The following is a 24,189-nucleotide window of genomic DNA, read 5'->3' on the forward strand; positions in this document are numbered from 1 at the left end:
GAGCGGCTGGGATCCAGCCCTGGCCCCACTCCTGATCCCAGCTTCCTGCTAGGGCAGACCCTGGGCAGCAGCCGTAATGACTCACGTAGCTGGGTCACTGACATTCGCACAGGACACCTGGGTTCTCGGTCTCCTGCTTGAGCCCCAGCCCAGCTCTGATTGTTGTGGGCACTTGGGTAATAAATCAGTAAATATAAACTTTATATCTCTGCCTCTCAAATTAAAAAAAATATATATATATTTTATTTTTTATTTTTTTGGATAGGCAGAGTGGACAGTGAGAGAGAGAGACAGAGAGAAAGGTCTTCCTTTGCCGTTGGTTCACCCTCCAATGGCTGCCACAGCCGGCATGCTGTGGCTGGCGCACAGCGCTGATCCGATGGCAGGAGCCAGGTGCTTCTCCTGGTCTCCCATGGGGTGCAGGGCCCAAGCACTTGGGCCATCCTCCACTGCACTCCCTGGCCACAGCAGAGAGCTGGCCTGGAAGAGGAGCAACCAGGACAGAATCCGGTGCCCCGACCGGGATTAGAACCCGGTGTGCCGGTGCCTCAAGGCGGAGGATTAGCCTATTGAGCCACAGCACCGGCCAAAATATATATATATATATATATATTTTTTTAAAGAGTATACTAGTTAGCTAGGACTAAGTTAGGAATCAGGTTTCATTTCTGAAGTTCCTTGAACCAGCTATGAAGGTTCTTCCAAAAGCCCACAGAAAATTCACATTATGAGAAAGCTGCATGGACTTCAAACTTTTGCACCAAAGTAACCGTAGCCTTAATTCCATTTTCCATGAACCTCTGAGAATATCCTCGTATTATCTTCCTTGGGGATTTCCTGTGGGTACTTTTTAGACAGTGTAAGGATCAGGTTTCTTAACAGAGCTTACTGGTAAAGAAATCACACTTGAAAAGTCTTCAAAGTGTACTGATGCACATTTTTAATTAATTGCTCCCAACACCCTAGGAGGTGAGGCAGGCATTTCCCAGTGAACACGTTTGCACAACACATTAAAAACAGCCCAGGAGCCAGGAGTAGACTGGCTGGAGCTCTGCTTGCCTGGGGGCCCCCAGCTGGGTGCTCCACTATATCTAAACCCACAGCATGCACAACCCGAGGGCACCGTTCCCAGCACAAACCCCGCCGCTCTGGACCCCGCGTGGCCCAGAGAGCAGGGAGCCATTGCCCGGCTGGCGGCCAGTCCACGGCCCCCAGCGGCACTAGGAGTTCCAGTCCTGCACTATCTTCAGGTAGTTGCTCTTCACCGTGGGGCCGCTCAGCCGCGCCAGCATCTCCACATCCCCTTTTGCTTTTCTCTCCCTGGGAACGACACCAAGAGGGTTTTGTTCTCTCACATTCAGGCTTCTGTGGCAGCCCTGGGCAAGCGTGCAGACCCCACCCCCACCCCCCCAGAACAGAAGCTGACCACCCAGGAGACCACCGTGGCCCCACGGAGTAGATGGAGACCAAAGGGGGCTCAGACATGGCTTCAAAGTGCCCTGGTCCAGCCACATGGTAGACGTGCCCCCCCCAGCCCTTCCTCCTGCCAGCCACACCCTCGTATGGCCCCTCTCTCACTGGACCAGGCCTGGTCTGTGCCGTCAATAGAACAAGGCACGGGGCGGGGTGTCAGTTTCTAGGCTAAAGAATGAATGTGTGCGTGTGTGTGTGCGTGTGTGTGTGCCCGCGTCCATTGGCCTGTCTGTCCCTCTCCTGTCACTGTTTTGGGGGGATGCCACATGTCCATTCACAGCACCGGAAGCCTCCTGTCTGCAGCCAGGTGAGTGGGCACAGACGCAGGTCCAACAGCTCCTCCCCCAACCACTTAACTGAGGACTCACAGCCAGACCCTTCCCGTGAAACCACGCCCACATGAACCCGCCACCAGCAGGAGATTCTGCACAGGAAACAGATGCTTGTCACCGGGCTGCCTGTCACACCGCAATAGACAGAGAACACACCACGCGTGGCTCCAACCTTCCCCCCAAATCCACCACTGCGGGGACGCAACAGCGTCAGAGTGCCTCGTACTCAGTGTCCGATTCCCCCGTCCCAGTGGAACCTCCATGAGAAGACGCCGAGCTGGCGTAACAGACAGGGAAACAGAGGCTTAGGGTGGCAAAGAGACGGCTGGTGAGACGGAAGAACAGACGTGGGTGCCTGTCGCTTCTCGGCCTTTTGGCTAGGATCAAGTGTAGATGCAGGTGCCCAAGACAGAGCAGGCAGGAGGAGAAGGAAGCAAAGGCCAGACAGCAGAACCCAGTCCCCGTCTCTGTCAGATCAAAGCAGGAGCCGGGGTTTGAACCGTGACCGCAGACCCCAGGCAGCGAGGTGGGAACGTGGCAGCGTCTCCCTGTCCCGGAGCCAGGGTTTGAACCGTGACCGCAAACGCCAGGCAGCGAGGTGGGAGCGTGATGGCGTCTCCCTGTCCCGGAGCCGGGGTTTGAACCGTGACCGCAGACCCCAGGCAGCGAGGTGGGAACGTGGCACGTCTCCCTGTCCCGGAGCTGGGGTTTGAACCATGGCCGCAGACCCCAGGCAGTGAGGTGGGAACGTGGCACGTCTCCCCGTCCCGGAGCTGGGGTTTGAACCGTGACTGCAGACCCCAGGCAGCGAGGTGGGAACGTGGCATGTCTCCCCATCCCGGAGCCGGGGTTTGAACCGTGACCGCAGACCCCAGGCAGCGAGGTGGGAGCGTGGCAGCGAGGTGGGAACGTGGCACGTCTCCCTGTCCCGGAGCTTTCCCTGGGCGGCCCGAGCAGAGACTCACAGGAGGACCTTGTCCCTCTGCCGTTGGCTCGGGAAGGCCCCGACCAGGGTGAGCATGCCCAGGAGGCCGATGCTGTTCTTGCTCAAGTCCAGGTACCGCAGGCTGGGGTTGCTGAGCAGCATGGAGGACATGGCCGAGCAGCAGACCGAGGTGAACAGGCACTGCTCCAGCCTGTGGGCCAGAAAGAGACGCGGCTAAGTCCACGAGCCCTGGCACCTACGTGGCCGGACCCGCACAGGGTTCCAGGCTCCTGGCTTCACCCTAACCCAGCCCCAGCTCTTGCAGCCATTTGTGAACCGGTGGATGGAAGACCTCCTTCTCTCCATCACTCTGCCTTTCAAATAAATAAAGTAAGTATTTAGCTGGCGCCGCGGCTCACTAGGCTAATCCTCTGCCTTGCGGCGCCGGCACACCGGGTTCTAGTCCCGGTCGGGGCGCCGGATTCTGTCCCGGTTGCCCCCCTTCCAGGCCAGCTCTCTGCTGTGGCCAGGGAGTGCAGTGGAGGATGGCCCAGGTGCTTGGGCCCTGCACCCCATGGGAGACCAGGAGAAGCACCTGGCTCCTGCCATCGGATCAGTGCGGTGCGCTGGCCGCAGTGCGCCGGCCACAGCGGCCATTGGAGGGTGAACCAACGGCAAAGGAAGACCTTTCTCTCTCTCACTGTCCACTCTGCCTGTCAAAAAAAAATAAATAAATAAAAAATAAATAAATAAATAAAGTAAGTATTTAAAAATGAAAGAATAGGCTGTGGAATCCCTTACTCTGAGAAGCCCTGAGCCCGATGTATCTTTCAAAAAATGGACTGTAACTACTTTTCTTTGCTCATTGAACAAAATCTTTACTCGTCCATCTCTGTGCCTGGCACTGGGTATTGTGGGCACAGCAGTGCGTTAGCAAGACGGACACCATCCTGGGCTCCCCAGAACTCACAGCTGCCTGGGCACAGAGGGAATTGGGGACCAGGTAAACGCAGCTGTCCCCCAGAGACTGTGGGGCTTGGCTCCAAAATCTGCGTGTGGTCAAGCCCCGTATAGGAAATGCCACGCTGTGCCCACTCTCCCGTGCACTTGCTGTCCTGCAGATGGCCGCTAACACCATGACGGTAAATGCCATGCAAACAGTGACAGCACACTGCTCAGCAATTAATGACAAGACACGACCGTAACGTGTTCAGTAGATGCAGCAATTTGCCGTGGACGTGGACATGCAGACCCAGAGCCGCCGGTCACTCCAGTACTGTGGCTTCGTCACGCCACTGTGCGAAGTGTTCTGGTCCCTCGTGAGTTAGTCACTGTGTGCTGCCACACAGCACTCACGGCAGACCGGGAGAAACAGACTCACAGCACACGAGAACACCGTGTGCCACAGATTCATCGCCCGTGTGTAAGAGGGAAGGGCCCAGCCCTGGACCCCATCCTGGGACATGGAGCACGAGCTCTCTAAGGAGCCAGGCTACACCCTCTGCCCACCCCCAGGTCGTGCGTTTATGGATTCACCAACCCCGGGTCTGAAACATTAAACTCATCTGTGCTGAACCCCGACAGTCTTTCCCCCTTGCCCTTGCTCCCTACAGAATAAAGGACAACACCGATTTCTGCAGTATTCACGTCACGTTAGGACTTGCAGATGATCCAGGGAGAGCTGGAAGTGTATGGGAGACGTGCGCAGGGGACATGAGGGGACTTCAATAAGCTGGTGGGAATGGAATTTAAAGATAAGTTTATCAGGGCTGGTGCTGTGGCATAGCAGGTAGAGCCACTGCCTGCAGTGCCGGCATCCCGTATGGGCATCGGTTCGAGCCCTGGCTGCTCCACTTCCAACCCAGCTCTGTGCTGTGCCCTGGGAAAGCAGTAGAAGATGGCCCAAGTCCTTGGGCCCCTGCACCCATGTGGGAGACCTGGAAGAAGCTCCTGGCTCCTGGCTTTGGATCAGCCCAGCTCTGGCCATTGTGGGCATTTGGGGACAACGGCTAAGCACAGATGGATTGCTGGGTCCCACACTCCGAGTTTGCGATTGCACAGGTCTGGGGTGGGCCCTCCAGCCTCAGGTCATGGAGCTGGATGCCAGCGCACTCTGCCCTCCCCCGTCCGGAGGGAGCTCTGTGGACGGCTGCGCTGCTCTGGGGCAGGGCCCGGGGCACTTACTCCAGGACCTGCAAGCTGCAGTCAGGGTTCTTCAGGGCCTCGCAGAGCAGGGTGACCCCCTTGTCCATCAGGCTGTTGAAGCTGAGGTCCAGACTCCTCAGGGTTTGACTTTGACAGAGGACAGAGGCCACGTCCTGGCAGCAGGCAGAGGTCAGAGCGCATTTTCTCAGCCTGCAGAGAAACACAGGCCAGGGTCATGGGCGCCCGGTCCAGGCGGATGGAGGGAGAGGTGCCCAGCGCTCCACGGCCAGGCGGCGGCCAGGTGGAAAGAGAGCAGCTTCAAGACTCTAGGCACATAGGGGAGGGGGAGGGAAGGAAAGCATGGATGGGTGGTCCTGATGTACCCACAGCACAGGGTGTGCACCCGTCGGAAGGTCACTCCTCCCCAGGATGTGACCACAGCACAGGGCAAGCACCTGTCGGAAGGTCACACTGTCCCAGGATGTGACCACAGCACAGGGTGTGCACCCGTCGGAAGGTCACACTGTCCCAGGATGTGACCACAGCACAGGGTGTGCACCCGTCGGAAGGTCACACTGTCCCAGGATGTGACCACAGCACAGGGTGTGCACCCATCGGAAGGTCACACTGTCCCCAGGATGTGACCACAGCACAGGGTGAGCACCTGTCAGAAGGTCACTCCTCCCCAGGATGTGACCACAGCACAGGGTGTGCACCCGTCGGAAGGTCACACTGTCCCAGGATGTGACCACAGCACAGGGTGAGCACCTGTCAGAAGGTCACACTGTCCCCAGGATGTGACCACAGCACAGGGTGAGCACCTGTCAGAAGGTCACACTGCCCCAGGATGTGACCACAGCACAGGGTGTACACCCATCGGAAGGTCACACTGTCCCAGGATGTGACCACAGCACAGGGTGTGCACCCATCGGAAGGTCACTGTCCCCAGGATGTGACCACAGCACAGGGTGTGCACCCGTCGGAAGGTCACTGTCCCAGGATGTGACCACAGCACAGGGTGTGCACCCGTCGGAAGGTCACTGTCCCCAGGATGTGACCACAGCACAGGGCAAGCACCTGTCGGAAGGTCACACTGTCCCAGGATGTGACCACAGCACAGGGTGTGCACCCGTCGGAAGGTCACACTGTCCCAGGATGTGACCACAGCACAGGGTGTGCACCCGTCGGAAGGTCACACTGTCCCAGGATGTGACCACAGCACAGGGTGTGCACCCGTCGGAAGGTCACACTGTCCCAGGATGTGACCACAGCACAGGGTGAGCACCTGTCAGAAGGTCACACTGTCCCCAGGATGTGACCACAGCACAGGGTGAGCACCTGTCAGAAGGTCACACTGCCCCAGGATGTGACCACAGCACAGGGTGTACACCCATCGGAAGGTCACACTGTCCCAGGATGTGACCACAGCACAGGGTGTGCACCCATCGGAAGGTCACTGTCCCCAGGATGTGACCACAGCACAGGGTGTGCACCCGTCGGAAGGTCACTGTCCCAGGATGTGACCACAGCACAGGGTGTGCACCCGTCGGAAGGTCACTGCCCCAGGATGTGACCACAGCACAGGGTGTGCACCCATCAGAAGGTCACTGTCCCAGGATGTGACCACAGCACAGGGTGAGCACCCGTCGGAAGGTCACACTATCCCCAGGATGTGACCACAGCACAGGGTGTGCACCCATCAGAAGGTCACTGTCCCAGGATGTGACCACAGCACAGGGTGTGCACCCGTCGGAAGGTCACACTGTCCCCAGGATGTGACCACAGCACAGGGTGTGCACCCGTCGGAAGGTCACACTGTCCCCAGGATGTGACCAGAGCACAGGGTGTGCACCCGTTGGAAGGTCACACTATCCCCAGGATGTGACCACAGCACAGGTGTGCACCCGTCAGAAGGTCACACCTTCCCCAGAAATACACACGAGTATTGTTCATCAAAAAACAAAGCAAAACATTTAAGGAGATGAAAATGCTGACAAACTGGATTTGATCGCCACACATTGAATCCACGCATTGCATTGTCACACTGTCCCCCTTAGATGTGACACCAACACAAAATTAAAATCAACCACCATGTGCCGGCGCCACGGCTCACTAGGCTAATCCTCCGCCTAGCGGCGCCGGCACACCGGGTTCTAGTCCCGGTTGCCCCTCTTCCAGGCCAGCTCTCTGCTGTGGCCCGGGAGTGCAGTGGAGGATGGCCCAGGTGCTTGGGCCCTGCACCCCATGGGAGACCAGGAGAAGCACCTGGCTCCTGGCTCCTGCCATTGGATCAGTGCGGTGCGCTGGCTGCAGCGCACCGGCCACAGCGGCCATTGGAGGGTGAACCAACGGCAAAGGAAGACCTTTCTTTCTCTCTCTCTCACTGTCCACTCTGCCTGTCAAAAAAAAAAAAACAAACAAACAAACAAAAAAAACTCAACCACAACACCATTACATTATATTTCCTTTTGTGTGTGTGTGTGTGTGTGTGTAAATCAGCTTTCTCAAGAGGTAGTCACCATGTACAGTATGCACTCCACTGGTCTCATAGAGTTGTGCGATCATGACAACAACCAGTGTTGGAACATTTTCCTCCACCCGTAGACTCCACTCCGCACCTGCTCCCTCTCCACGCCTTCTCTGCTCAGTCACCCACTGCCCGCCCTCCCTGTGGACTTGGACACATCCTACAAAGGGACTCATCCCTCCGTGCTCGGCTGTCTCCCTCCGTTCAGCACAGTTTCTCCTGAGTCACCCTCGCCATGGCACGGGCTAGCACTTCTTTCCCTGGCAGGGTGGGGCAACGTCCCCGTTTGGAGAGGGCGCCCTGCACGTCGCTCGCCTATCGTGAACAATGCGCCGTGATCATCTGTACACAGGGCTCCGTGTGCGTGTGGGCTTTCGATCCTCTCATGTACAGTCCTAAAAGCGGGCCTGGGGCTCAAGCAGTCTCTGCTTCCACTACTGGGAGCCCCGAGACTGTTTGCCAAAGCAGGGTGCCGTCTTCTGCCTCTTTTTGGGGAGCTAGATGCATCAGTGGTGTAGGGGGTCTTTTATGCCACTTCACGCGCCTTGCTTCAGGCTTCAGGCACTGAACCTGGCGCTGGGGATTCCTTCTGGCAAGGCCTCTGCCTCTGATGCTCATATTTTAATGTGAGACAAAAACCAAAGAAGAAAGTTAGGTATTGTGGGTCCCGGGATGTCCCGGTAGACCAGTTATCTGAAGCTACTCAGAGACGTGGGAGAGGGAGGCTGCTATCTGGTTCTACAGTCATCGCACACGATAGGCAGGGCTTGATGCACAACAGACACACACAATCTCTGAATTTAAGCAGGAAAAAGCCAACGTGTGGTTTCCCCTGGAAGGAACTTTAAAGCACTGGGTTAGAGAAACACAGCACCTTGTAACTGAGCGGTTTTTATGGAGCAGGGGTTAAGCACCCGTGATGCCGTGGGGAGAATGAGGAGAACAGAGTGCGAGCTTGGCCAGCAGCAGATCAGAACTCTCCTGAGACAGCAGCAGGTTCTCAGAGTCAGGGCGTCTGCCTGCCAGCACCCATCTCCTCATACTTCTGTGGAGCCTTGTCTTGTGTGGGGACAGCCGCTCACCTCTCTCCCCTGATGACAAAGGAGAGGAAGACTCCCTTTCCCGGGTTGCCACTAGTCAGGGGACACAGGTGTGACATGGACTCGCCCCTCAGAGGTGACATCCCTGAGGAACGGGGCACAGGAATGCAGCCTGAACCCTGAGTTCCGAGGGACTGTCACAGGCTCGCCCCCCGTGAACGCTGTAGCTGGGAGATCCTGCCCTGCAAGGGGCCTGGGAGCTGTCGCGTCCCTTTCTTCCTGCTGGATACAGTTCCTCCAACTTCTTCTTCTTTTTTTTTGGACAGGCAGAGTTAGACAGTGAGAGAGAGACAGAGGGAAAGGTCTTCCTTCCATTGGTTCACCCCCCAAAATGGCCGTCATGGCCGGTGCTGTGCCGATCCGAAGCCAGGAGTCAGGTGCCTCCTCCTGGTCTCCCATGCAGTGCAGGGGCCCAAGCACCTGGGCCATCCTCCACTGCCTTCCCGGGCCACAGCAGAGAGCTGGACTGGAAGAGGGGCAACCAGGACAGAACTGGCGCCCCAACCGGGACTAGAACCCGGAGTACTTGCGCCGCAGGTGGAGGATTAGCCTAGTGAGCCGCGGCGCCAGCCAGTTCCTCCAACTTCTGCTAAGCCTGTGAAGGAGCTCCTCCTGTGCACCCAGCCCCCTCTCACGCCTGAGCTACCTGCATCTGGCTCTGTCCCAGGCAGTCACACACCTGGCTGAGAGCTGGGTTGGGACCGTCTATGCAACTGACATCCTCTGTCACGCTCACGTACAAGCTGTGAGATTCAGTCACCGTGATGTCCCCTGAAGAGGCCAGACCGCCCCCACCACAAGCATCCCACACACTGTAGGCTGCTGTCCAGTGTCGCACCACCCTGCCTCTTTCTCTGCTCCTTTTGTAGGGTGTCCAGTTTTCTTCCCAACACAGGGAGCGGTGGTTCTAGAATCAGGATCCTGCTCTCTGATGACGGCTCGCCATAAAGCTTCAGGTAGACCCTGAGACACTTCCCCTGGACGGTCACCTACAGCCCTGACGGTGGCCTTGCTCCACGCTCACCTCCAAGCCTGCTCTGAAGCCCTGGCAACCGGTCATCCCCTGTGTGTGGACCTGACTTGGACATGGCTTTCAGAGCAGTGCCACCGGTGCTTCAGGGCGCATCGTACAGACGACCAACACGCCTGCATTTCACAGGTCGTGCACGTGTCTCTGGTTTTCCACCTTGAAATGAAATACAAGAATGGAACAAAGCCGCCATCAGCTGCATGCGTTCTCCCTCTCCTCCCAGTTTTGCTCAGGAAATGCTATTTCCCTACATGGCCCACGTGCCCTAAGGAAGCTGATGGCACCCCAGCTACGGCGGTTCCTCTGGATGCCCTAAGTGTACCCCATCTTCTTAGCAACTTGTTCATCCAGGGCAGTACCGCCTTTGTCAGTGAGGACAGAGGGGAAATCTGCAGAACCCCCTGGGACATGTCTGCTGTACTCCCTAGGGAGCTTCCCAAGTCTCCTCCTCCCCCTCCGAATCTTGCAATCTTACACGGAGCTCCAGCAACGGCTCAGGCCACCCTGTTGTAAGACTTAGCTGGAGGTGAGACTCGCTCGGGAAAAAGAGCCATGGCGGCCTCGGGGACCAGCCGCGAAGGCTGCTCCGTCTCTGCCCCTCTGGGTCCTTGACCCAGCAAACGTCTCTGCTGCTCAAGGCAGTTGGGTGTGAGATAGACAAAAGCACTCTGCCACCTAAGGGGAGTCATTTAGAATTCACGACCGGGTAAGAGAAACACGAGAGGTTCTCAGTTAGTATTTACCAGGGAACTTCACAAGTTTGTAGAAAAATGGAGTTGAAAGGTAAGTTCCCACTGCTGCCAGACTTTGGTTTGCAATTTACAGACTTTTCCTCAGTACCTGTTCCCTGAGCTTTCTGAGGAGTCCCCGTTTTCTGGCCCATGCCGTGGAGTTGGCAGTGACCTCTTAAAGCCGGGTGTGAGCTCACGAGGAGTCATCTGGTCTCAGGGGCCTGAGGCTGACCCAGAGATGGGGACATACCTGACGGCGGAGGTCCCCAAGCTCTCTCGGTTCACACGCCTTTAGCGGCTTGGTAATTTTTCAGGTACTCCTTGTTTTCCATTAAATTCTGTGATACTCCCAAGACCATAACTCCTGCAAGCCCAGCTTTGCAGAGAAATGATGCCATCAGAGGGAATGTAGCGCGATCTGACGTCGGACTATCCCCAGTGAGTGAAGATGGATGTCAACATCCCTCAAACTCAACGTGTCCCGTAGGTCCTGCGAGTTCACTGCTGGGTGCCACGGCACAGTTTGAGAACCCTGCCACTAGCAAATTTGCCTCTGAAACGGAAGTGGTAACGGCGTCTCCTCTCTGCTCTCAGCATCAGAACAATGCCACACAGAGTTGCAAGAGAAAACCCTTGGGGACTTACACCAGCCTCTGCAGAGGACACGCTAGTTGTTCTAGGGCCTTCCAGATAGGCTTCACCCCTTCATCCCCCAAGGGGTTATCTGCCAAGCTCAGGTGTGACAGCATCTTGCTTTGCTGGAGAGAGGAGGCGAGACGTTCGCAGGCAAGCCCTGTGAGGTTACAAGTCTCCAGCCTGTGGGAGGAACACACGGACAGTAACTCCCTCATTCCTGGTCTTGGACCGGGGGCGAGCACTCCCTCTGAAGGCACAAGCCTCCCCACACCTCTGCTGGCGCCTCCTAAAGAAAGGGTAGCGGCTTTGCTTGGAGGATGGCAGTTGAAGGAATTGTGGGTTAGAGAGAGAGTGGCACAAAGAGAGTAAAAGGGAAGACAGAGAGGCCATCGGTGACCACAGTGCACTAGCCGACACAGATAACCCAGGAGGTTACATGTGTTAAGGCGTTAGGAAAACAGAAAGCTGAGTGCACTATATGACCAGGCAAATGTAAGAGAACAAGAAAGTGGCCCTTAGTCACTGAGGAGACATGAACTGTCAAAACAAGAACCCACTGTTTTTGTTCAACATAATCGCAAGAACACCAAGACGCCTGACAGTAATGAGCTGAGTGAGAATCTGGAGCTTCCGGAACTTTCTACCCACTGCTGATGGGACTGGAATTGGTACAGCCTGGAAATCCGCCAGGAAGCACATCCCAGCAATTCTTCCCTTAGGCTGCTCACTGTAGCATGCATGCACACGTGTGCACATGCATGTGTGCACATGTAGCTGGCCACAGGAGGCAGCCCAGACCTCACGTGCACATAGGACGGATAACGAACATGCGTGGTCACAGAAACATCACTGGGCAGTAATGGCTGCAGGAGCAGCTGCACGCTGATGGGTCCTAAAGTGCTGATCAGAAAATGAGCGTGGAGCAGTGGCTGCCATTTATGTCACATTGAAAGCCATGTGAACCATATGGTGCCCTGTTGAAGGACGAACGTGCTGTAGCACAAGTAAACTAGGAGTCTGCCCAACCTAATTCAAGATGGCTGCCTAACTAGGAGTCTGCCCAACCTAATTCAAGATGGCTGCCTAACTAGGAGTCTGCCCAACCTAATTCAAGATGGCTGCCTAACTAGGCGTCTGCCCAACCTAATTCAAGATGGCTGCCTAACTAGGAGTCTGCCCAACCTAATTCAAGATGGCTGCCTAACTAGGAGTCTGCCCAACCTAATTCAAGATGGCTGCCTAACTAGGAGTCTGCCCAACCTAATTCAAGATGGCTGCCTAACTAGGAGTCTGCCCAACCTAATTCAAGATGGCTGCCTAACTAGGAGTCTGCCCAACCTAATTCAAGATGGCTGCCTAACTAGGAGTCTGCCCAACCTAATTCAAGATGGCTGCCTTACTAGGAGTCTGCCCAACCTAATTCAAGATGGCTGCCTAACTAGGCGTCTGCCCAACCTAATTCAAGATGGCTGCCTAACTAGGCATCTGCCCAACCTAATTCAAGATGGCCACCACGGAGGTAGGGCTGGGCCGTCTGCACAAGTTGGGGGAGAGCAGACAGTACCGATGAAGTGTACTTAGCAAACTGGACAGTGGATACTCGGGGCTCATGGTAATCACATATTCTAGGACATTAGGTGCACACATATACCCTCATGTGGATTTTTTCCTCTCTCTTGGCTGGACTCTTAGGGACTGATTTATATGATCAGGGCAGCATAACGCTTACATTTGCTTCAATATATATGCCTTCCCCCATGACTGCTCTTTTCCCAGAAGCACCGAGTCTACTCCAAAGAGGAACAAGAGCGAGACTTACGACAGCCGTTCCAGTCGACTCGCTGACACATAATTCGCCATGAACGACTCCAGGGGGTTTCTTTTCAGCAGCAAAGTCCCCAGGTGGATGTCATTTTGTAGACCCTTGGCAAGGTCAATCCAATCTTCAGGGGTGGCCATGCAGTATTCCAGCCTGCAGAAGCCACGGCCAAGGCTGAGCCCAGCCCCCAGGGAAAAGGGCAGCTGGCTGGCCACCCAGCCCCTTGGCTGCCTCACGTCCTTGCTTCAGAACAGGAGGCTGACCCTGCAGGCTATCTCCAACTTCCCCAGCCCGTAAACCTGCATGGAGGCCAGCATCCCACGTTATCCATGGATAACGGTAAACGCTTGGGGCCGCCACCGCGTGGGACGGGAGTGTTATATTTACAAAGCCCTTTAATTGAGAAGCACAGACACAGAGAGAGTGAGACAGACAGACCAACAGACAAGGTAGAGACATCTCTCATCTGCTGGGCTACTCCCCAAAGGCCTGCAGCAGCAGGGCTAGGCCAGGCTGAAGCCCAAAGTCTGGAACCCATGCTGGGTCTCCCACACGGGGGCTGAGGCTCGGCCACTTGAACCATCACTTGTTGTCTCCCGGGATGAGCATTAGTGGACAGCTAGACGCAGGAGTGGAGCTGGGACTTGAACCTACATCACTGGGTGGCTTACCTGCTAGCCAGTGCCTATCTCTGTGTTAGCTAATGTCTAGCAGGTGCCGTTTTCACAATGGGCTCACGAAATTCCTGAATGTTGAACAACTGGCTCTTGCAAACCAGGATGAGTTCATAGTGGGGACCCAGGTTCCCCAGTACCGGGTGCACCGGGAACTTTATAAAGCTGTCCTGTGGACGTGGGTGAAACCAACAGCAGACAGATGGAAGGACGCAAGACGGGCAGACAGAGCCTCCAGCCACCCCCTGCCCAGGGCCAGGGTCCCCTGAACGCAGCCTCACCTCAGGCACTGCAGAGCACACTGGGGGTGTCTCAGGGCTGCACACAGGTCCCTCATGGCCTCCGTGCCCACTTCCGTGTACTGTATTTCCAAGCAACTCAGATGACGGTTTTCCACCAACACGCAGAACAAGTCCTCGTGCAGCACGCTGGGGCCCAAGTGTCTCAACCTGGAGCAGGAAGCAGCATCTCAGGCCCCCGGGGCGCCCACAGTCCCGACATCCTATGGCCATCACTGGGCCGCTTAGGTCACGCAAGGCCTCTCGGGGTAGCCGACAGTTAGGCAAGGGCTTGGGGCCGGGCGTTGACCTGGTGGCTAAGATGCTAGCAGGGGGTGTGTGGAGACGGGGAGGGGGAAATGGAGAGGGTGTGGTGACTAGGGACAAACACAGAGTCAGCTGGGGGAGTGGGTGCCAGCGTTTGGCAGCACAGGGTGGGGGACTCCGTCAGCCATCTAGTGGCCATCCCACAGCAGCCAGCAGAGAGGATGTCCCCGAGATGATGGGTATACCAGTTGCCCTGACCCGATCATCACACAGCACCCCAGAGCTACGTCCAGTAATCCAGCAAAGACAGAGACTTGATGCCACCCTTGGAAATACGACACCGAGCATGGGTGCTTCCTGGAGCCTGAGCAGAGAAGGGGCGAGAAGGGCTTCGCGGGAGGCCCCGCACTCACGAGAGCTTCTGGAGTTTGCACTGCGGGTGCCTCAGCGCAGCCGCCAGCACCTTCACTAGCGGGGCCTCCAAGATGCTCTTGGTCAGGGTCAGCACCGCGAGGCCCTCGTTGGTGGTGAGCACGGAGCAGATGTCTTGCCACCACTGGTACTGCATGTCACTCTCCTGTATCCTGCGCGCGGGGGCAAACAGGAAACGGTGCTGCAAATTCAGGGGCTCCCCACCCCGGTTACGGCTCAGAGCCCTCCCCGCCTCCCTCGGTGCCAGGTTCCCATTCCCCCGGCCGGGGCGGGGGGGCACGCTCTCAGGAAGCAGCCTGCATATCCATGAGGGCCAGGGATGGCATTGTATCTTTTTTTTTTTATTATTTTTGACAGGCAGAGTGGACAGTGAAAGAGAGAGACAGAGAGAAAGGTCTTCCTTTGCCGTTGGTTCACCCTCCAATGGCCGCCGCAGCCGGCACACCACACTGATCCGATGGCAGGAGCAGGTGCTTCTCCTGGTCTCCCATGGGGTGCAGGGCCCAAGCACTTGGGCCATCCTCCACTGCACTCCCGGGCCACAGCAGAGAGCTGGCCTGGAAGAGGGGCAACCGGGACAGAATCTGGCACCCCAACCGGGACTAGAACCCGGTGTGCCGGCGCCGCAAGGCGAAGGATTAGCCTAGTGAGCCACGGCGCCGCGGCATTGTATCTTACAGCCCAATCCTCACTCAAGTATAGAGAGAGGAAAAACACCCCATATAGGGGAAGATGAAGTGAGTGCAGGATGGGAGGGCCGTGGCCTGTCTGCTGCTCCTGGCTGTGGGTGGGACCACGCTCGGTCTGCAGGGGCAGGGCGGGGGGTGTTGTGCAAATTTCGATGCACCTCAACTTAACAGATTTGTGTATGTTTTTTTTTTTAATTTGACAGGCAGAGTTAGACAGTGAGAGAGAGACATAGAGAAAGGTCTTCTTCTGTTGGTTCACCCCCCAAATGGCCGCTATGGCTGGCGCTGCACTGATCTGAAGCCAGGAGCCAGGTGCTTCTCCTGGTCTCCCATGCAGGTGCAGGGCCCAAGCACTTGGGCCATCCTCCACTGCCTTCCCGGGCCACAGCAGAGAGCTGGCCTGGAAGAGGAGCAACCGGGACAGAATCCGGTGCCCATATGGGATGCCGGCGCTGCAGATGGAGGATTAACCAAGAGAGCCACGGCGCCGGCCCTGTGTATGTTTCATAGTAGGTTACTTATACCCAAAAATGTTATGCACCCACACCCACAACACACCTATCACAGTGGGTGCATTTTTTTTTTCAAATTGTTGTGAATCTCCCCCCAAAAATTCCCTCCCTAAAAATCCCACAGCTAAGTGGCCCTGCAGAGGTCAAGCCTGGGCTGCGTGCAAACTTCAGCAGCAAGATACATGGGACACCTGAAGGCTTATCAGCTACCTGGGAGGGAGCCCAGCTGGCCCAGAGACCTCGGGCAAGCCCGAGGAACACGGTACTTACTCAGCCGCGTGGAGCGAGTCCCCAGGGCCCGGCCACCACACCTGTGAGAAATTCACCATGAGCGTCAGCTCCACCTCCTGCAAGCGTCGACAGCGCTTAAGGCAGAACGCGGAGAGCTGAACATCTTTATTGCTTTGCATCTTCAAAACGGCTTTACGGTAGCCCGAGAGGGCCTGGCTGACGTAGTCCTCCTCCCGGACCTCCGTCAGGCAGTAGAACAGCTGCGGGACCCCACAGCACAGAGCAGGCAGGTCACCTTCAAGCAGCAAGGACACGGTCTGCAACACCTTCCTCTTGTTTCCCCAGGACAGCTCGCAGTGGAACACCCGCCTCACCATGGCGGCGCACGAGACGTTGAAAAGGCCAAACAAGAACATCCCCATGTGAGCCAGGTGGCTTCTGCTGCCGCCGGGACTTGCGATCAGGTACTGGATGTCTCCGTGGCCCAGCAAGTGGAAGGGCGTGGGCCGCCCTGGGAAATAGAGGACGTGGAACAGAGCCGCGAGAAACTCCTGGAAAACGGCGAAGGCAAAGGTGTACCGGGGCTCTTCGCCTTCCACTTCCTGGAGGATGTCCGCGCCGAGAAAACTGGAGACGTCCAGCTCATCCACCTTGGCTTCCTCCAGATCCTCCTTACCGAACACCCACTTCATGCTCCACATGCCCAGGGCAGCCAGGTGGCACAGCCCCTCCAGGTGCTCCAGGTGAGTCCTGCCGGGCAGGGGCTCCGCCCTGAAAGGGAACAAGCTGGAGACGTACAGGGCGACCACGGCGGTGGCGTTGGGACAAGCCTCGGCCAGGTCCACTCCGGCCTGCATTTGCTGTCTCAGACAGGAGCCGACCATCCAGCACAGCGCGGGGACCCGGCACAGGGAGAAGAGGATGGTGTTCCTCCTGGCAAAGTCCACCGCGCGCTCGCCCTCCTCCGTGTTCCCGAAATACGTCCGCAGGTACCGGATTTTCTCCATCATGGTAAACCCTCGGAGGGTGACAAAAAAGGGGCTCTTCAGCAGGGGCCTCACCACCCACCACGAGTTCATTCGCATGGTCAGAAGCACGCTGGCCTCGGGCAGCATCGTCTTGTTCAGCAAGCTGCTCAGGAGAACGGCCCCGGGCAGCTTGCGGCTCCAGTCGGCGCTCAGCTCGCGCTGTCTCACGAAGAGGGGCCGGGTGAGTTTCTCGAAGCCGTCGAAGAGGAGCAGAAGCTGGTCCGGCTTGGACAAAATCTTCGACACGAGAGCCTGGCACCCTGGCCACTGGCGCGCAATCAGCTCCGAGCAGCTCTGCTCCCCGACGCCAGTCACCTCTTGGCACTGGAAGTAGAACACGAACCAGCCCTTGTGGACGTAGAACTGATTCCTCGCCCACGCCACCATCAGCTTTCTGGCCAGGGTTGTCTTCCCAACGCCAGGAGCGCCGTCTATGATGATCGTCTTGGCTGGTCTCCCCTGGGGTTTTCTGGGTAGGAACAGACAGGGTAAGAACGTCTTGTGCTTGTGCACTTCTTGGTAAAAGAAGTCCACGCGGTTCCCAGGCCAAGCAATACGGTCCCATTCGGGGAAAAACTTCCGCAACACACACAGCTTATACTCTCGTAGTTGATCTAGACCGGCGAGGCGGGAGAGACACAGGGCACGGCATCAGTTATTCACGGGAAGAAGCAGAGCAAGGGAGAGTGGCAGAGACCTCGTGCTCTTCCTGCTACGAGCCAGAGCTCACAGAGAACCCAGCCCCAAGTGGCTTACGCAAAGCGAGACTTGCTTGTTGACCCCCGCAGCACGTGGGGTCTGTGTGCAAAGCTGTGGGAGTGGAAGCAATGACTCAGCAGTCTCAGGGCCAAGGGCACCGGGCTCTCTCGGTCCTTTGTCCATAGGCTGCTGCAGTTGGCTTTAGCTGTGCTAGTGGCAATGGTGTCAGAAATACTGGGGAGAGGGGACGTGCTATTGGCTCCCGTCTGCTTTCATCAGCACAGACAGAACCGCCCACTCATGCCTCACGGTCAAACACTGTCACTGAATGAGCCCCACCTCTAACAAGGCGAGAGAACAAGCATGGCCCGGGAGATGGCCACACTCCGCCCGTACGTAACATCGGGCTTCGTTAGCGTACAGGGTGGAATTCTTCAGGTAGGCAGCTACGAGGATGTCGTAAACCTCTGTCCTAATCTGTGACTCTCTCTCTCTCTCCCTCTCTCCCTCTCCCGCCTCCTCAGCTGCGAGCTGCACCAGGATCACCCGCAGCCTGGTTCCCACTGTGTCCCTGGTCTCCGGGCAGAGGGAAGCCTTCGGGAAGTCCGTGATCTGCTTATTAGCACCTCTGGACCTCCAGCGAGTCACAGACCTCTCAGCCTCACACCTCTAGAATCAGAGCCGAGTTCACCACGTGACGCACGGCCCTGTTCGAATCACCAGGCTCTCGGGATCTACAGTGGGGCTCTGATGGCGCGAGCTGACCACCCACAGGCACACTGAAATGGCCTGGACCCTTCGCTCCCTCCCGCCTCGTTTCCTTGCACGATGTTTCACACCTACGTAATTTGGGCTCTCTCTGGAATCCCAATCTGAGGACCCTGGAGCATGAGGGAAGGAGGAGTGGATTCAATTTCCACATTCCCTTGCCAATCATTCCTATTCTGGCAACAGCGTTCCAGTTTTTCTTTGGACAACTGTCCCATCCCACCCTCAGTCCGTTAAACTGGACTGTGCCTCTGGGTCCTGTACCCACGGATTCCATCAACAGAGGACTGAACATACTTGAAGAAAAGATTACACTGATACTGAAAATGGATAGCATTTTCTTCCCATCATTCCCCAAACAGCACACTGTAACTGTTACTATGGCGTGCACGTTGTATTCACTATTTCACGTGCTCTAAGGATGATTGAAAACGTCTGGAAAGAAGTGCGTAGGTTCTAGGTAAGCACGGCACCACCTTACATAGGCACTGGGACATCTGAGGATTTGGGTGGTCAGACCGTTTCCCTACGGACACCAAGGGACTACTGTACTTGTCTTAGCCAACCAGAATGTTCCATTCACTAAGGAGCACATGGCCCCATTCAGCTGTGGTTTTTGTTGGAAATCCTGGACAATAATCCCTCTCTTTCTGCCGGTGTTGCCTACAGACACTACAGATGCTTCACGCAGCCGGTGGCAAAGCTGCCACCACGTGAGGGAGACACTGATCCCGCACAAGGCTCCCAGTTCACGGCAGAGAGCAGGTGACAGGAGGAGGTGCCGTGCCTCAGGGAAGCGGTCTGAGCCCTGCATGCTTCTGTCCAACTTCTGACCAGCAGAAGCACTGGACGTGCCAACCCACAGTCCGCCTGGATCGGCCAGAGGAGCTTCCCACCCCGACCCACGCCCGTTTTCCACCAGACGGCCACGGTCACATACCCACTTCTTCTTTCTCCAACTTCAGTAGCACTTCTTCATTCGATACCAATGTAGGCAGCAAGGCTGGAACAGACAAGGAAGGGGACTGTCCACGGGGCTGACGGATTTATGTCACAGGGGAGCCACGTGGCGGCCAGGGACCTGTGAGTCTCACTCTGCCAGCGGCCCCTCTGTTCAGGGAGACAGACATCTCCTGGGTCTCCTTCACGCGACTTTAGGAAACGGGAAAGTGCTCTGCTTTGTGACCCTGCGCCCAGCCGAGCACTGAGGGGCCAGTATATACAGGTTAAGAGTCCCTTATCCAAGCACGGGGACGAGGAGTATCTGGGGCTGTTCCCCAAGTTTTAGGGTATTTGCATAGAAATGACAAGTTATCTTGGGGATGGGGTCCAACTCTAAGCACACACTCACTCACGTTTTAATTATAATAATATAATTGCAATTATATTATTATATATTATTTATAATATTATATACTTATCACATATATAATATATACCATGCATTATATTATATATAATATAATTATTTTAATTATAATAAAATTAATGTAATATATTAGTATAATTAATAATACAGTATATATATATGATAATATGTGATTAGTCCACTGATTAATGAATAATAACCTTATTCTATGTGTGTTTTTGCTTAGAGATGCACTAGCCAATACCTGCTGTTGACTTACTAATGTTGAACTCAGGGCCAGCTGCATCGAAGTCTGTAACTAGGATTTCCCCACGATGCACGGCACAGCCTCTCTGCCCTTGGGAAGAGTGGGTGGTGCTGCACCGCCCCGTTTGGCACCGTCTTACACGGCAAAGCCACCAATCAAAGGCGCGAAAGTGGCACTAACCAGATCACGCAGAGGCTATTTGCTTTCGGGGTGAGAATGCAAAGCCGAAGGCAGAACACGGCCTGCTTTGGCCTCCCTGGAGCACGCGTGGCGCTCAGCCCAAGGTTCCTAAGCTTGTGAGGCTCTGCGCAGGTCGAGGCTTGGCCTTGAAAGCCTGAGGTTGTGCCTGGGGAGGTTACAGACGCATTTAGCAAGCAGGCAAATTCACGGGAGAGGAGCGCATGAATTCTGAGGGCCGGCTGCCCACCCCCCACGCCCACACTGCTCTGTCCTCCGTCCCCTCAGGTCCCAGACAGCGCTAGCATTTCCACTCCTGAACACCTGCCGATCCCCCACCTCTGAGACGCGAGACTCCGTGAGCCTTTCCTGCCTCATCCAGCCAATCTCCTTCTTGCAGCTCTTTCCCCGTTTGTTAGCCCAGCCTCAGGGTCCGTGCCCTCAGGAGGACTTCCTGGGCCACCGTACGGAGAGCGTCCCTCCTCGCCATCACTTATGCCCAGTTTTTGCTGGTAAAGACTGTAGAGTTTGCATCTTATTCCTTCTTGTTGGTACGAACCTTGACTTCGTGCAACGTCAGCTATTAGTGGAGGGGTGATGCCACCTCAATCCATGTTAGTGCACTTGTCCCCTTTGCTTTTCAACAGTCAGGTTTGGCTTTATGTCTGGGTGCTCCATGGCTCTCCGTGCAGTTATGTCCCAGTAATCCACCATCAACTAAAAATATCATGCATCAAAAATGCACTGGGGGTGCGCTGGCCGCAGCGCGCCAGCGTGGCGGACATTAGAGGGTGAACCAACGGCAAAGGAAGACCTTTCTCTCCATCTCTCTCTCTCTCACTGTCCACTCTGCCTGTCAAAAAAATACACTGGGTACAGCTGACTCAGCACACACCACAGCCTACAACATGTGCACTGGGACAGCTGACTCAGCACACACCACAGCCTACAACATGTGCACTGGGACAGCTGACTCAGCACACACCACAGCCTACAACATGTGCACTGGGACAGCTGACTCAGCACACACCACAGCCTAGCAACATGTGCACTGGGACAGCTGACTCAGCACACACCACAGCCTACAACATGTGCACTGGGACAGCTGACTCAGCACACACCACAGCCTACAACATGTGCACTGGGACAGCTGACTCAGCACACACCACAGCCTAGCAACATGTGCACTGGGACAGCTGACTCAGCACACACCACAGCCTACAACATGTGCACTGGGACAGCTGACTCAGCACACACCACAGCCTACAACATGTGCACTGGGACAGCTGACTCAGCACACACCACAGCCTACAACATGTGCACTGGGACAGCTGACTCAGCACACACCACAGCCTAGCAACATGTGCACTGGGACAGCTGACTCAGCACACACCACAGCCTACAACATGTGCACTGGGACAGCTGACTCAGCACACACCACAGCCTACAACATGTGCACTGGGACAGCTGACTCAGCATACACCACAGCCTACAACATGTGCACTGGGACAGCTGACTCAGCACACACCACAGCCTACAACATGTGCACTGGGACAGCTGATTCAGCACCACCACAGCCTAGCAACACGTGCACTGGGTACAGCTGACTCAGCACACACCACAGCTGAACAACATGTGCACTGGGACAGCTGACTCAGCACACACCACAGCCTACAACATGTGCACTGGGACAGCTGACTCAGCACACACCACAGCCTACAACATGTGCACTGGGACAGCTGACTCAGCACACACCACAGCCTACAACATGTGCACTGGGACAGCTGACTCAGCACACACCACAGCCTACAACACGTGCACTGGGTACAGCTGACTCAGCACACACCACAGCCTACAACATGTGTACTGGGACAGCTGATTCAGCACCACCACAGCCTACAACATGTGCACTGTACAGCTGACTCAGCACACACCACAGCTGAACTACATGTGCACTGGGACAGCTGACTGAGCACACACCACAGCCTACAACATGTGCACTGGGACAGCTGACTCAGCACACACCACAGCCTACAACATGTGCACTGGGACAGCTGACTCAGCACACACCACAGCCTACAACATGTGCACTGGGACAGCTGACTCAGCACACACCACAGCCTAGCAACATGTGCACTGGGACAGCTGACTCAGCATACACCACAGCCTACAACATGTGCACTGCACAGCTGACTCAGCACCACCACAGCCTACAACATGTGCACTGGGACAGCTGACTCAGCACACACCACAGCCTACAACATGTGCACTGGGACAGCTGACTCAGCATACACCACAGCCTACAACATGTGCACTGGGACAGCTGACTCAGCACACACCACAGCCTACAACATGTGCACTGGGACAGCTGACTCAGCACACACCATAGCTGAACAACATGTGCACTGGGTACAGCTGACTCAGCACACACCACAGCCTACAACATGTGCACTGGGTACTATCTTCCTGGCAAACATCACAGCTTAGCAACACGGCGCTGGAGAGCACTGCTGGTTCCCCCTTGTGACTATGTAACTGACTGGAGTTGTGGCCAACGCCCAGATTCGAGAGTTCGGTTGCACGTATATGTGGTCTGGGAAACGATGGACATTCAACGCTTGCAGCTCTGAGTGGGCACTTCACTTGCTGTTGTGCCACTGTCGAGTGGGGACCCTTACGCTGAACACCCCAGGTTGGGGACGCTCTGTATGTGGGGGTGTCCCCGGCAGGGGGGGTTAAAGCTGCCGTCTCCCCCTGTGGGGCTGATCCTCTGCTGTTATGAAGTGGCCCTTCGTAGAATGTCATCCTCTCGCCCGAACCACTTCATTTCTGTCATCGTGACTGCAGCAGCTGTGTTCTGTGGGAGTTTTCACCGTAGCTGCTCCCCATCACTGCTCTTCCTCCTTTTCCACGGTGTTATGTAAAGCTCATCTCCTGGAAGCAGTACCCAGTCCCCATCAGCTTTGAAAAGTACGTCAGGATGGCAGACTGTGGGTCCATCACCCACCGTTTGCTTTTTTTTTTTTTTTTTTGACAGGCGGAGTGGACAGTGAAAGAGAGAGACAGAGAGAAAGGTCTTCCTTTGCCATTGGTTCACCCTCCAATGGCCACCGCAGCCGGCACACCGCGCTGATTCGATGGCAGGAGCCAGGTGCTTCTCCTGGTCTCCCATGGGGTGCAGGGCCCAAGCACTTGGGCCATCCTCCACTGCCCTCCCTGGCCACAGCAGAGAGCTGGCCTGGAAGAGGGGCAACTGGGACAGAATCCGGCAACCCGACCGGGACTAGAACCCGGTGTGCCGGCGCCGCAAGGCAGAGGATTAGCCTAGTGAGCCGCGGCACCGTCCTCCGTTTGCTTTCTTGTTCCGGTGGCCGATAAGGCACAGAGCAGCCGGTGTAGTCAGTGCCCCTCCCTCCCTGCTTCCAGTGGATTCCCAGCTGCGGGTTGACACCATTGGAAGAACACACGGATACTGAAAACGCGGAGATCTCTTCCCCTCAACAGTGTAGCCTATCGGTTATCTATACAGCGTCTCACAGACCCAGCTACTGTAAGTAATGCGGAGATGATGAGGAATCGGTGGTAAGATGTGTGTGGACGCTGTGCACACACCACACCGTCTTCCACCAGGGACGCGAGCCGTGGCGGGGGTCCTGACACCAATGCCCTTGGACACCATGGGGTCGCTGCACTGGATTCTGGAGCCCAAGGCCACCCCCATGTTGTACGCTGGACCGCCACTCACCATTCAGCTCCTTCTGGACGAGAAAGCACATGTTCTGCTGGTTCATCTTGGCGAAGAGGTTGTGGGTCACATCCCAGGCTTGCCGGCCAGGGAAGTACTGGGTGAGGAAGTGAGCCAGCTCCGCCCAGCTGGCCGTCTCCAGCTGCTCCCCGGCGGGCTGGGCGGAGATGCTGAACTGCCTCACCAGAAGCTGCTTGAACTGCCGCAGCTCCTCCTTGCTCAGGTACAGCAGGTAGAGCATGAGCCCTTTCTCGTACGGCGACGCGGAGCAGCACGAGGTGATCCAGAAGGGGAGAAAGGAGGCGTACACGACCGAAGAGGAGAGCGCGCTGGGCCCCGGGATCGCGTCGCTCAT

General features: G+C 56.2%; 1 protein-coding gene across 1 annotated transcript; it reads right to left on the minus strand.

Annotated features, from left to right (window-relative positions):
• Positions 1–1,220: 1,220 nt before the first annotated feature.
• Positions 1,221–24,189, minus strand: NLRP8 (NLR family pyrin domain containing 8). The gene is given in 9 exon segments (XM_070063471.1): positions 1,221–1,320; positions 2,771–2,941; positions 4,915–5,085; positions 10,909–11,079; positions 12,719–12,871; positions 13,674–13,841; positions 14,351–14,493; positions 15,810–17,443; positions 23,835–24,189. Coding segments are annotated over 9 exon segments (3,066 nt in total).

The sequence above is a fragment of the Oryctolagus cuniculus genome, chromosome 18 (genome assembly GCF_964237555.1).
Source record: "Oryctolagus cuniculus chromosome 18, mOryCun1.1, whole genome shotgun sequence".
Taxonomy (NCBI): domain Eukaryota; kingdom Metazoa; phylum Chordata; class Mammalia; order Lagomorpha; family Leporidae; genus Oryctolagus; species Oryctolagus cuniculus.